We start from the raw sequence: 12,451 nt of genomic DNA on the forward strand, positions 1-12,451 counted from the left end.
GGTGAATTTTGGGCCCCCTTGTCGTTTTGGCTTTCTGCTGCCTGACCAAGCTCCTTTGACTCAAGTGCCTACTTCTTACACCCTTCTTGTTCTTTTCTGGACAACTTCACTGAATCTTGTGCCTTAGGTCTTGAGAAGCATCTGGTAAAACTGGCCAATTGTGATGGGAGGCATACAGGGAAAAAGGTGGGGCGGGGGTGGCTCGGTGGGAGAGGGAGAGAACAAAACAGGGCAGGGTTCTTGCGGTGACCAAATCAGGCTGCTTCTGCTGTGACATTACATTTAATGTCCAAAATTTGACCTTAACCATTTCTGATGAACTCTGTTGACCATGTAAGCTACTGACAGAACATTCACTCAAATCCTAGTGAAGTTGAGGTTCCTGGTGCAATGTGACCTATGTGGATGAATTTAAAGGATTTGCTTTTTAACCGATTAATTCTCAGCTCAAGTCTTTTTAAGATTTCCTGGATGCCCTTAACATCACGCCGGCCAGAGTGATGCGTTCTGAACGTGCACTTGTGTGTACCGCTGTGAAAAAATAAGAAGTAAATGAAAACCCCAGGCCCACGTGGGGACTGGTGACACCAGACACCAAGACTGAGGATCAGGAAGCTGGAAATTCCCTCCTGCCTTGGTGTTTGGCCTCCGGCTTTTCCACTTCCCTATATCACCCTTGTGGTGGGTCTGTGCGTACAGCAGGGCTCTCCTAATTTGATGGTAAAAACCACAAGAGCCAGAATACTAGTTCTAATTCTCAGCGACCATTTAAACATCCAAACCCAAACCTTTGCGTGCAAGGGCGCGGTGACCACCTTGGGCAGACAGCTCCTCTACCAGTGGGCTCCAAAGGGCAGGTCCGCTCCCACGAGGGAGCTCTCACCCCACTTTGCCCCGATTAGCTTGAGACAAGCAACCTTCTCCAGCTGTTAGGTTTCTCTTTGCTGAGTTTACAGGGCGGTGGAGGGGGTGGAGGGGTCAGGACTGAGGCTTAGGGGCTGGACCGCGGGGCGCTGTTCACGGGTGACCCGGACCACGGGCTTCAGCATCACCTGGGCAGACAGGTGGGGCACGCGCATTTCTGGGGCCGCCCCAGACCTCCTGAAGCATGCTGATGGCCACTGTCCAGTTTAAGACACTGGCACAGAGACCTCCCCGCTGTCCCTTGGGTGGTGGGCGTTGGGTCCAGGGCGTCCCCTGCTCGCAGGGGTCCCGGAGGAGAGGGGGTGGTGAGAGCGCAGGGAGTAGCAGGCGGGAAGTCGGGAGGAGAAGAAGGAAGAGGAGGAAGAGGAGAGGCGGAGGAGGAGAGGAAGTCCCCCATGGCCACCCCGAGGGGAGGGCGGGACGGTGCCCGCAGGGACTGGGTCGGCCGGCGAAGAGGGGGCCGGGCCTGGCCGCTCCGCTCGGGCGCAGAGGAGTACTGGCCGCAGGGCGCGCGCTCCCCGCCGACTCTCGCGGAAGAGGCGGGGGCGGCGGCGCGTGCGCGGGGCCGCGGGCGGCGCGCGGGGGGCGGGGCGGGCGCGAGGCTGAGGCGCGCGGGGCGGTAGCGGGGCGCGCGGGGGGGCGCGCGGCGGGCGGGGGCGGGCGGGGGCGCGCGGGGGGGCTGCCCCGGGGCGGCCCCCCCACGTCGGGGCGCGGCGGGCGGCGGCGGCGGGAGCGCGTCCCGTCCGGGTCGTGAGGAGCCGCCGCCGCCGCTCGCCAACATGGCGGACCTGGAGGCCGTGCTGGCCGATGTCAGCTACCTGATGGCGATGGAGAAGAGCAAGGCGACTCCGGCCGCCCGCGCCAGCAAGAAGATCGTCCTGCCCGAGCCCAGGTACCGGCTCCCCGGGCCCGCGCCGCCCCCCGCGTCGCCGCCCCCCGTGGCCGCCAGCGACACCCTGCGTCCGGGAGGGTCGGGCGCTCAGCCGCCGCTGCCCCCTCGGCCGGCGACCTCCGGGAGCGGGCGCTGCAGGGCCGGCCTCGCCGTTCCCGTCTTTGAAATGGGGCATCGGAGGGCTGTTGGGGGGACTCCGGGAGAGAGCGCCCCGAAGTGCCCAGCGCGGCGCGTGGCGCGTGGCGCGCAGCGAGCGCCCCAGCGAGGTGTGGTGAGGATGTGGTTGTGACTTCGCTGGACCAGCTCCATCCCTGTCGCCCCTTCCTGCCCCATCTCTGCCTCTCGGTCCAGCTCCATCCCTGTAGTCCTCCCTATTTCATTGCTGTGGTTCCTTCCTGCCCCATCCCTGTCCTTCTAGCCCCATCCCTATCCCTGGCCCCATCTCTGTCATCCCTGCCCTCCCCTCGAGCCCCAACATATGGTCCCCTGCCTGCCCCATCCCTGTCCCTCCTTCTGCCCCATGCTTGTCTTTCCCTTGTGCTCCATCCCGGTCGTTCCTTCCCTAGTTTCTGTTCTGTCCCCCATTCCAGCACCGGCCTCCCCTCAGCTCCCTCTGGGCGCCTTAGCTAGGGAGTGCAGGCGAGTTGCCTTTTGCCCCAGGCACTTAAATTGGTGTTTTCAGTGCTTGCTCCCCTTAAGGTCCACCAGTCCAGTCAGCTTCCTGCACTCCTTTTCTCTTTGGTGCCTCCAGGCAGTAAGGAGTGGATTCTGACCCACCCGATTTTCTTTTTGGTACTAAGTGTGTCACCTGGTGACAGATCCACTGGTGGCACTTTATTAAAAGGTTGAAATGGGACTCACTTAAAAACGCATGTTGAATGGGTGATTCCAGGCAGGAATTTGTTGTTTAAATTACCGGCAAAGGGGCCGATTGAATTGGCGAGGGTCTTGGTGAGGTCCATACCAAGTTGTAATTTTTGTCTTAAAAATGATTTATTATTGATGAAGTAGTAAACGGCTTGATTAGTTCATATCATTGGCACCACCCCAGAAAATATCATGCATCAGATTAATAGTGAGTTTCAAATAGTGTATCAAAGGATTAGCGTTGGATTTTTTTTTCCCCTTAGCTTTCCTAATTAACAACATCATGAGGGGTACAGCAGATGTGTCTCCTTGACACTAAATAGCTCTTGGTCAGTTGATGATAAAAAGAGGCATCTTCTTTATGGTGAATTTAAGACCATGCATTTTTGTAATGTATTGGAATCTAAAACCAAAGCTGTTCTCCATTTGAAAGCATCAGTTCTTCAAGTGTTATATACATCTAAGATTGCTTAAATGTTACCTTGACGTAAGAAAAAAAACATCTTTCTTGTGATGCTGAGGGCTCATCAGATTATTTTTACAAATCCCTGAGTCCAAGCCCCACGATATAGAAAATATCTTTCCCTTTGCGTTATTCGTTGTGAAAAGTCAAATTGTGTAAATGAAGACGTGCTTCCTGGATGTTTTTTGTCTCGCTTGCCCTTCATAGCCCCTGCCTCTTTTACATTTTGCAGGGAAAAACCTACTTTGATGAGTGAAGACAAGCAGGGAAAGTAAGGGAAGAGTGGAGGCCTTTCGGAGTGTTGTGAAAGCAACACTCCTGTTCCAGACTTTAACATATCCGAAGCTCGCTGATGATCAGTGCTGTTTAAAATTTCTGGCAAGTGGGAAACTGTAAAACAGTAACCCCCAAATGAAACCTGAATTTCATTAAAAAAAAAAAAACCCTCTACATTTCTATAAATGTCATATATAGTGCTTAATTTCTTTTCCTCTTTTTCTTCCTTAAGGGCAGGGAGTCCCAAATATATAAAGTGTCTATATGTAAAATCAAGAAATCTTAACTCATGGACAGTTTTTTTGGGGGGGGGAGGGTGATATATAATATTACTAAAATTAGGAACTGCTGTTCATTTTTTTTCTTGGTGTTTTGAACTTAATATGACTTCTGCTTTTTTCAATGTCCCTCTTAAGAACATACTTACGTGCTTAGGGTATTCACTTACTTGTGTGAAGGCCTTTGTTTTCGGTGGCATTCTTTGGTAATGCTTTCTTTTAGGGCAGAATCAGTGACCTGCCAGCAGATTTCTCATGACATTTTAGAACTGAGACATATCAACAGGAGAGTAATTTTAGGAAGTGACTCTTTAGTAATTGTTATTCTGTTGCTGTTTTGTTTTTAAATAGACTCGAATTAGGCCATTGGAACCTCCTCCAGAGATTCCAGTTTGTTTTGAGTTTATCTCAATTGGCTTTAGTTTTGTGCTGTGACCATTTACATAGTAACTGCCACTCCTTGTGCTGTGTTAGGATTCTGGTACATAGAGATCATGAGGTAAAACATCTTGCACGTTTTTTCTCCATGACTGTATAGCAGTTAGTGGCCTACCTGCTCGATTTTGGGATGGGGGTGAGAGGTTAGGGGGATTTCTAGCTCTGGTAAGCAAGTTAATTTCATGTTGAACTGCCTCAGCATCATGACTCAAAAGCCTAGTGTGATTTCGCTCTTTGCTAAAGGATACAGGTAACATGTTTTCTGATAAGAGTTTCTATCTCAGCTTCATTTTGGGGTAAGCCCTGTGATCACCAGTCTTGGGCATTCTTGAAAAAGAGGTTTAGCTTTGTATTTTCAGTATCTAAATGGGAAGCATAAAACTTGCCATCGGTCTATCCTGAGTGACTTTTCTTTCCAGCTAATTATTTGAAGCCACTGAGTATTCTGTGTGCTTCCTTATTTCACTTACTTTGCCTTTTCCCCAGTTTTGCACAGAAAGGCAACAGAATGAAGCAATAGCTAGCTAATTTCAATGAAGTGCGGGGTGTGCAGTCCCCTGCCTATTACGGGAGAATCTCAGAAAATGGAACGTTCCACCCTGGGGAGATTTTGCTTCTCTGAGATGGCAAGAGGCAACCATTTTGTTAGGCTGACACATTATTCAGTTAACGAACCAATGAGTGCAAATTCTGGAAAAGTTGCCTGTTTGTTCAAATTATATAGCTGCTTTAGTTTACTGAAACATTTGTCGAGCTAGTGTAGCTGATGTGCAGGCCCAGCTCATTCATATGTGCATGCCAGTTGTTTTATGCCACGTTAGAGAAGAAACGCTTTTATTTAATAGGGTCTAATTCAGAAGCCAAGGCCTACAAAGGGTTAGCATCTTAAGCTCTGGAGGGTTCAAGGCAGCTTTTCCCCTGGGCTCACTACTCTTGTATCTTTTTCCGCACAGAGTGAAATCCAGTTGACTTGAGGTCACACACACTTGCAAGAGGTTGAGTCACGTAAAATCCATCTTTCCTCTGGTGTTTCATTTCTGTTCAGTGGACATTGAAAACTTGGGATCATCCATCACAAAGCTTGTCCTTTCCAAGTATTCACACGCTATGATAGGAAGGTCTGAGAACATTTTAAAGAGCCTTTATAAGTTTCTGGGAGCATTTTAGACCGTCCTGAAAAAGGTGTGTGATACTGTTTATTCCATTAATTCAGTACCTGGTTGTAGAGGTTTTTTCCTGAGCCAAGCAGAGGGATACTGTGACCACCCTGGCTGCAGCCTCTTCCTTCAAGGGGCTTACAGTCTAGTGGCAAATACACTGGGAGTTGAGAAATATGTTTACTTTCATGTGCAATTGCTTGAAGATTCTATTTAACTGTGGACAAGTAGCACGGAGTGGCTTTTACTATTCTGTATTCACGGAACACATTATATCTGCTCAGTGTCTTATAGTAATTTGTTAATGATCTCCTTTGAAGAGCTATTTAGCTGTAATATATATAGTAATATGGTAGTGTGCATCTTCCTACTTTTAAAACTATCATGGGTAATTGATCTTGAAAAATAGCTCTGTTTTCTTCTGATGTGAAAATGGGGTTTATTCTGTAATTTCCCCAACTCCAGTCAGCGAGTGAGTGGTGGGTGACTTGAAAGATTCCCCTCCGTTTGGGTTGGAGGGTATTCTATGCCTGCAAGCCCAACTCTGAACTGAAAAGTTAAGGTTGAAAGAAGGAACAGCCTTCAGGAAGAAAGCGCTCTTTATCGTCGATAGGAGCATTTCTATGCATAAAACGGTGGTGGTGGTCTTGCTTCTTTTTCTCTATGCGACACTTTCCAAATGTAATTTGTTTTGACCTTTCAGTTACTACTTCATTCTCGGGCAAAGTTAATTTGTGCCAGCGACTTGAAGATGTAAGTGTGGTGTGTGATCGGCAATTCTTAGAAATAGACGTTCCAGTGCAGTCAATTTGGGACCCAGAATATGCCCAAGTCAAGCGTTGTGAAAGGCTTTGCGTCGAGAGCCCAGTCGATGTCTTTGAGGTACAGGCAGTCCCAGCTTTTAGAAGCGATGTGTTTTCAGAGACAGCCTCTTAAAAACACCTCCTCGGTACACTGAATCGGGTTTTGCCAAACATCTGTGTGGACGGGGACGGACACTGTTGGATCAGATGTCACAGCTCAAAGAAGGGACGCTTCCGTCTTTATCGTGGCAAGCAGAGTAAGAGATGCCACGGAGTAGAGAGGGCACCCGGGGTCCCTGCAACCCCGACAAGCGAGAGAGAAGTTTAAATTCCATGAAGTAGTGATATGACAACTACCATTTGCCGAGAGCTCGCCCTCTGCCAGGCAGTTTGCATCGTGAGTGCATCTGTTCCCCACAACGGTCCTCTCAGGTCGTTAGCATCAGCTCCGTTTTCCCAAAGGAGCAGGTGCTCAGGGAGGTTTAGGAACTCAGTCCAGGTGACAGCTGAATGTGGCCGAGGCAGGTGCAGGATTCAAGCCCAAGTTTCCCAGAATCTGGGTCCTTTCCACCTTGCTATGCCGTCTCACCAGAAAGAATAGCGAACACCCCCACGTCTCATTTTACAGGGAATGGATGAAATAGCGAAACTTTTTTTTTTTTTTTTTTGGTTGGGGAAAAATCATTCTGCGTGCCGATTCAGTCAGCTGCCAGGGTGGCATTGGGAAAGTCAGGACCGACCTCACAGACTGATCGAGAACAGCTATTCCTCTGGGACCTGCGAAAACGGTAATTATGACTAAGTGAATAAGCAGTTTCTGCCTTTTTCCCAGGAGGAGCTCAGGGGTTAAATGCCTGTTCTGTTTAATAGGAGAAGCGCAATCTCGCTGCTGTTAATGAGAAATTGTATAATAATAGACCGCCTCACCCCCTGGCCACCCAACAGGATTTCTCTCTTTTATCATTTAGAAAAAAAGGGCAGCTCAGGCTGCTTACCTCCCACCCGCCCCCCACCCCCAATTTTCCATATCTGAGAAAAGGGTAAAAGGGACAAAAGAATATTTTTGGCTTTATTTGCAGTAAAAATCACTTTCTCATTCAAATAATCTTCCTCTGTTAATAAAACTGTGTATTTGAAGATGGCTGTAGGTGAAAATGCATTCTGTGTGCCTGATGGTCTGTCCTTATTCTCTGGACTTGAGCGGTGGGGAAATGGAAATGATGTACTTGGCAACTTTTGCTTTCTGGTTGTTGAATCATTTGTCAGCTAAGTCATTTGCATGCTAATGAGGTTGTTCTGGACCGCCTCTGCTTCTCCTCTTTTTCACTTCTTTATCCTTCTCTGTTTTTATCACTGATTAGAAGTTAGAACCCCTGGGCCTTTTGGGACTGCTGTATGGGTCTGAAATGCAGCAGGCTCCCCATATCCTGTAAATATTTCTCCTAATTTTGGAAGGCTTCTTTTGGGTCACCTGTGCTTTGGCCTCAGTGTGAAGCAAAAGCACATTGTAGTACTTTATAGGACCATAAAGAAAAAGCCCCTTAGAGAATACAGTGAAAATATTTTTGCAGCTCATATATTTTGTGACTGATTGTTTGTAAGAGTCAGCTTTGACCCAGCCTTGGACTTGTACTCTTTTGCTCTCATTTCCTTCTTCCAGGGTTTCAGGAGCAGGAAAAAGTGATTCTATGAAAGTAGCCCATATGAAAGTAGCCCGGCCAGACCTTTATCCTTAGTGAACTTGAAGGCCAGTTGTCATCACTGGCCCCTCATTTTCCTGTGCCCTCCCTCCTACCTGCCGTACTGTACTAAAAGAGAAAGTTCTAGACTAGGAAGTATGACCCTGATTCCACTGGCAATTTGCCATGGGCCGTTGGTAAGTCACTTAAATTCAGTTCAGTATTAAATTCAGTGTATTCAGTTTCCCCATTTGTACAATATGATATCTATTCCTTTTTGATCACAAAATGTCCAAATAAAAATCTGTCTCTTGAGAGCATTTTCTATCCATACATTTGTGAGCAGGAGAGAACATTCATTTCAAACACAGAAAACTCAGGAGAAAAAAGATCGGAAGCAGTGTGAAAAGATAATTTTACTTTAATTTGCACCATAGGTGGTGGTGGTTGTGATTTATATGCAGTATGAGACATAACACCTTAAAAAAAGTACAAAACAGTAGGAGATAAAAGCAGTATTGCACGGAGACCCTTGTGCCACGTGCTCAGAGGGGGCGGGCTCGGGAGGCAGGACTTCTGAAAAGTTAGAATGTTGACCCCTAGACCCATAAGTAGGTGAATTTCCCAGATTTCTCCTCAGTGTTCTTCCTCTAGCTGTTTGTTGTAGTACTGTTTATCTAGAACCTTCTGCATGTGGTGCTTTGCGTGGTTCTTTTCCTTTCTTTCCTCCTTCCTCCCTTTTTTCTTCCCTCCTTCTTTCCCTTCCTTTTTCCCTCCCTTTACTTCCTTCCATCCATCCATCCATCATCCAGTAGGCTCTGGGCTGTATTGGCTTCAATACCTAAGAGTTCACAAGTGTGCCACTTTTAAATATAGATAACTAAGCAATTAAGAGAGTTGACATCCTCAAAAGGTCTTTGCTTCAGTAAAATGCACCAAAAATCATAATCTAAAAGCAGCTGGCTTCAGCGTATTAGGCATAAGGTGATGCACTCTAGTCTTCCTCAGACATTCAGAGATCGCATCTTAATAACATAGCATTGTCATATCTCATGTTTGAAAAGATCTTGGAGGGCACCCAGTCAAGTCCTGCATTGGGTGGGCGACCTCCCTCTCTAGCATCCAGCCAGGGTCATCTTTGGGGAGCATCTCTGGAAGCTCCGTGGTGTTGGAAAGCTCTCTTTGTAATTAATTCTGCGCACAGGTCTCTTGCTCTCCTTTTGTGGCCTTGCAAAACAAGTTTAATCCCGCCCCAACGTAATGCATCTTCAGACATTTGAAGGCAGCTACCCCAGCCCAGAGTGGCTGCTATGGGAAGCTGTCCCCCGTTCCTTTCGTTGTTCCTCATGTCATGCTGAAGTCTGCACATTGCTCTGTAATCCACGCTCATCAGTCTGAACATTACCTAGCTCAGTAAGAATATTAAAATTGATGAAGACTAGAAAGGTGTCTGCAGAGTTACTGTAATGAATTTAGTGATGGCAAAACTGTTAAATCCAAAATCAAGTGTATGGTCAAGTCCCTCTAAAAGTTCCATTATAGGGAGAACCTTTTTGGTTCCTTGAATGATTTTAAAATTCATTATACCAGTTTGATTAGGGGATTGTTTCCATTGGTCAAAGTTTGGAAGTTAGGCATGGGTTACATGTGTTTTGTGACAGTGACTGCCCTTTGCCAAGTGCAAAGTGAGTGCTAGGCACTGTGTATTTCTTAGATAATCATGGGCTAAACTATTTCAGGAAGAAAGCGAGCTTCAATTCAGTTGAAAAGATCATCTTCTGAGGGTTAGAGAGTGTATGTTTCATATATTCCAAAACTTACAACTCTGGTAGCTGTGGGAAGCAGCAAGTTTCTTCATTTGCAGCAAGAAAACTTTCTTGACTAACGCCTCCTTGGTATTTGTATTTTGTGTCATTAAGTCAATCCGTTGCTCTTTATAATCTAGAAAGGTAACTGGTTATATTTTCAGGTCATTTGTTCTAAATTTTCTATATCTGTATTGCTTTCAATAAGGATTTAAGTTAAAAATGAGCTGAGATGGGAAGGCATTTACACAGCTGTTAAATACTGCAGGCTTTCATTTTGCATCATGAAAATGTCTAAGGCTTTGATGACATTTTCGATGTATCTTCTTTGAAAAGTACAAGGCTTTTGCTGTTGGGTGTAGGGGTGGGGGGTGTCTATACCCCATGTAGAAATGGAACTAACCCTAATAGAAAAGGTCAAGGGACTTTCATATTCATCTTTTTTTTAACATCTTTATTGGAGTGTAATTGCTTTACAGTGGTGTGTTAGTTTCTGCTGTATAACAAAGTGAATCAGCTATACATATATCCCCATATCTCCTCCCTCTTGAGTCTCCCTCCCACCCTCCCTATCCCACCCCTCTAGGAGGTCACAAAGCACCGAGCTCATCTCCCTGTGCTATGCGGCTGCTTCCCGCTAGCTAGCTATTGTACATTTGGTAGTATATCATATTCACCTTTAAAAGGCCCTGCTTTTTTCACCTACATGTACTGTTTCTTTTCTCATAATGACACCCTAACTGGGACAGGGATTACGCAATAATCACCACAACATTAGAGTAGAGTGTAAAGTTTTCCTGCTCTCTTTTTGTGTTCCATTTTGGAACCGCTCCTTCTGTTTTGTTTCCAGTGGCCGTGGAGGAAAATTTATTATTTTATGCAAAACATCCCAAGTAGAATTGGGCTAGGAGGGGAAGGTGTTCCCTGCACAATAGTAGTTTCTAAGCAAGGGATGAGAGGATGCTTATGTTAATAACCCCCCCACCCCCACCCCCGCCCCGCCCCTCCAAAGAAAAAACTGTAAGAGTTTTGTGTTCAGGGATTTCTTAGGGTTTAATCATTTGGTTTCTTTCTTTCTTTTTTTTTTTTTAATTCCACGTGGAAAATCAGCCAGCCTCTTTATGTTTGTGTCCTTTAAATAAAGTGCCCTGCTTGAGAGGGGATTGCTATTTCAAATTAATTATTTTTTTAAAATTCAGGTTACTCTGTAAGAGAAGCTTATTTTCTCTGGCCATGTCATGCTGGAACAGTTTGATGAACTAGAGGCTGGACACTCCTTCCGGTAAGATCAGAATTTGAAGTTAAACATTATGGCCGATGGGTGTCTCACAAGTCTCTGGTATAGGATAGATGGTGGAAGAACAGTAGAAAAAGCCAGACTCCAGTTTTAAAGGGCCTCAGTGGTTCTAACCTGATAACATTCTTTCCCTGCTCTTAAGAAACATTCTCCAGACCTGGGGTATGAATTGGATCAGTATTAAAATGATCATGATGGGAGATCTACTTGCTGGGCTTAACAGTTAGGTCTGACTATGTTAACTTGTTAAACCCAATGACATCTGATGGTCATCTGTTTCATATTTATGCAAGAGATTTGAATTCAGAGCACAAAAAACCCCACTAATACTTGTGTATAGCGCCTTGTAGTTTTACACGTATTGACTCTTTCTTGTTAGTTTTTACAGTTATTCTCTGTAGTTGGTAGACATTTGAAAAAGAAAAAAGAAAATTACTCCAGACATGTCCATGTGGAGACAATGAGAGGGGTATTTTGTCTGTTTGGGGGAAAGTTGGTACTCTCCTCGGACCTGGGGGCTTCCCCCTGCCCTTCAGACTCAGAAACTGGATTCTGTCATGGCACTGAGTCTCTCTCTGCCTCTTACTGTGAAGTTCACATCAATCAGCCGAGTCGGCCCGACTAACGCCTTCTCTTCTCTTCTTCGAGCCCGGTGGTTCTTATTTAAAGACCCCTTTGAGAATCCGATGAGGTAGAGGCTCCCACCCCTCAAAGTGCACTAACTCACATGGTCGATTTACCTGAAAAGCCAGACTGTAGGTGGAGTGTCAGATTTGCTGCTTTACACTCAGTACTCATTCTCAGGACCCTTGTGCCTGAAGTCCCCATGACCTGAGAGTTCTCCCCTCGTGATAAGGCGGCCCTCGTGGAAGTGACGCTGTCCTCAGAAGGTGACACAGGTGGCGCAGGCCTGTGGCTGGAGGGGTCAGAAGGCCTAGCCCCCTGGCTCGGCAGCTGCAGTAGCTGGGACCAGGTCATTTCTCCAGGGGGTGGCTTTACCCTGGATGTGGAATCCTGGAATTCCCTGACAGTGAGAGGCCCCTGTCCACATATTCATGTTTCCTGCTCTATCTAACTGGTGCCAGGCCCCCACTGGATTCGATCCTAATTTATATTTAGGGTATAAATTCCTGTGACACATTGTATGGAGATACAGAACGTCCAGCACCTCAAATAACTGAAGCCACAGCTTGTTAGCCGAGGAGCCTTTGGCATTTCTCTGCCCTTTGTGTTATGTGTTGATTTAAAATTTTCGTTCTCCGAGAGCAAGCTTTTTCCCTTATTTTCAGATTCTTGGGAACGGCTCCACAATACTCATCATCCCCATTTTAGGAGGAAGTTCAGGTTCAGAGAGAAGCTAATTGCTCAGGATCACCTGGATAGCAAACGGCACAGTTGAGCCTCGGTTCAAATTCTGTGCATTTTAATAGACAACCTCAGCCTACCTTCCGCCACATGAATCTTCTAAACAAAGAAGTTTCTTGGATTTGGGTAGAGGAACATTGTCAATTTCAGATGCTAGTAACACAGTTTGAAATGCATTGTCTTCGTTCAGTTGGGTGATCTACTACA

At 46.4% G+C, this 12,451-nt stretch overlaps 1 protein-coding gene across 5 annotated transcripts in view; it reads left to right on the top strand.

Moving 5' to 3' along the window:
• The first annotated feature begins 1,642 nt into the window (after positions 1–1,642).
• GRK3 (G protein-coupled receptor kinase 3) overlaps positions 1,643–12,451 on the top strand; it is a 145,953-nt gene continuing 135,144 nt past the window's right edge. The window contains exon 1 of one of the 5 annotated variants that reach the window (XM_022550787.3): positions 1,643–1,816. In XM_022550787.3, the coding sequence (XP_022406495.1) occupies positions 1,704–1,816 (113 nt within the window). In that variant the 5' untranslated portion in view covers positions 1,643–1,703. Of the gene's footprint in view, positions 1,817–2,388; positions 6,887–10,666; positions 10,865–12,451 lie in introns of those variants that run through there. The other 4 variants (XM_022550784.2, XM_022550790.3, XM_089894625.1 and 1 more) reach the window with 4 other exon arrangements.

This window comes from Delphinapterus leucas, chromosome 14, assembly GCF_059928025.1.
Source record: "Delphinapterus leucas isolate spDelLeu-1000000601 "Yukka" chromosome 14, BTC_Dleu_Yukka2, whole genome shotgun sequence".
Lineage (NCBI taxonomy): Eukaryota > Metazoa > Chordata > Mammalia > Artiodactyla > Monodontidae > Delphinapterus > Delphinapterus leucas.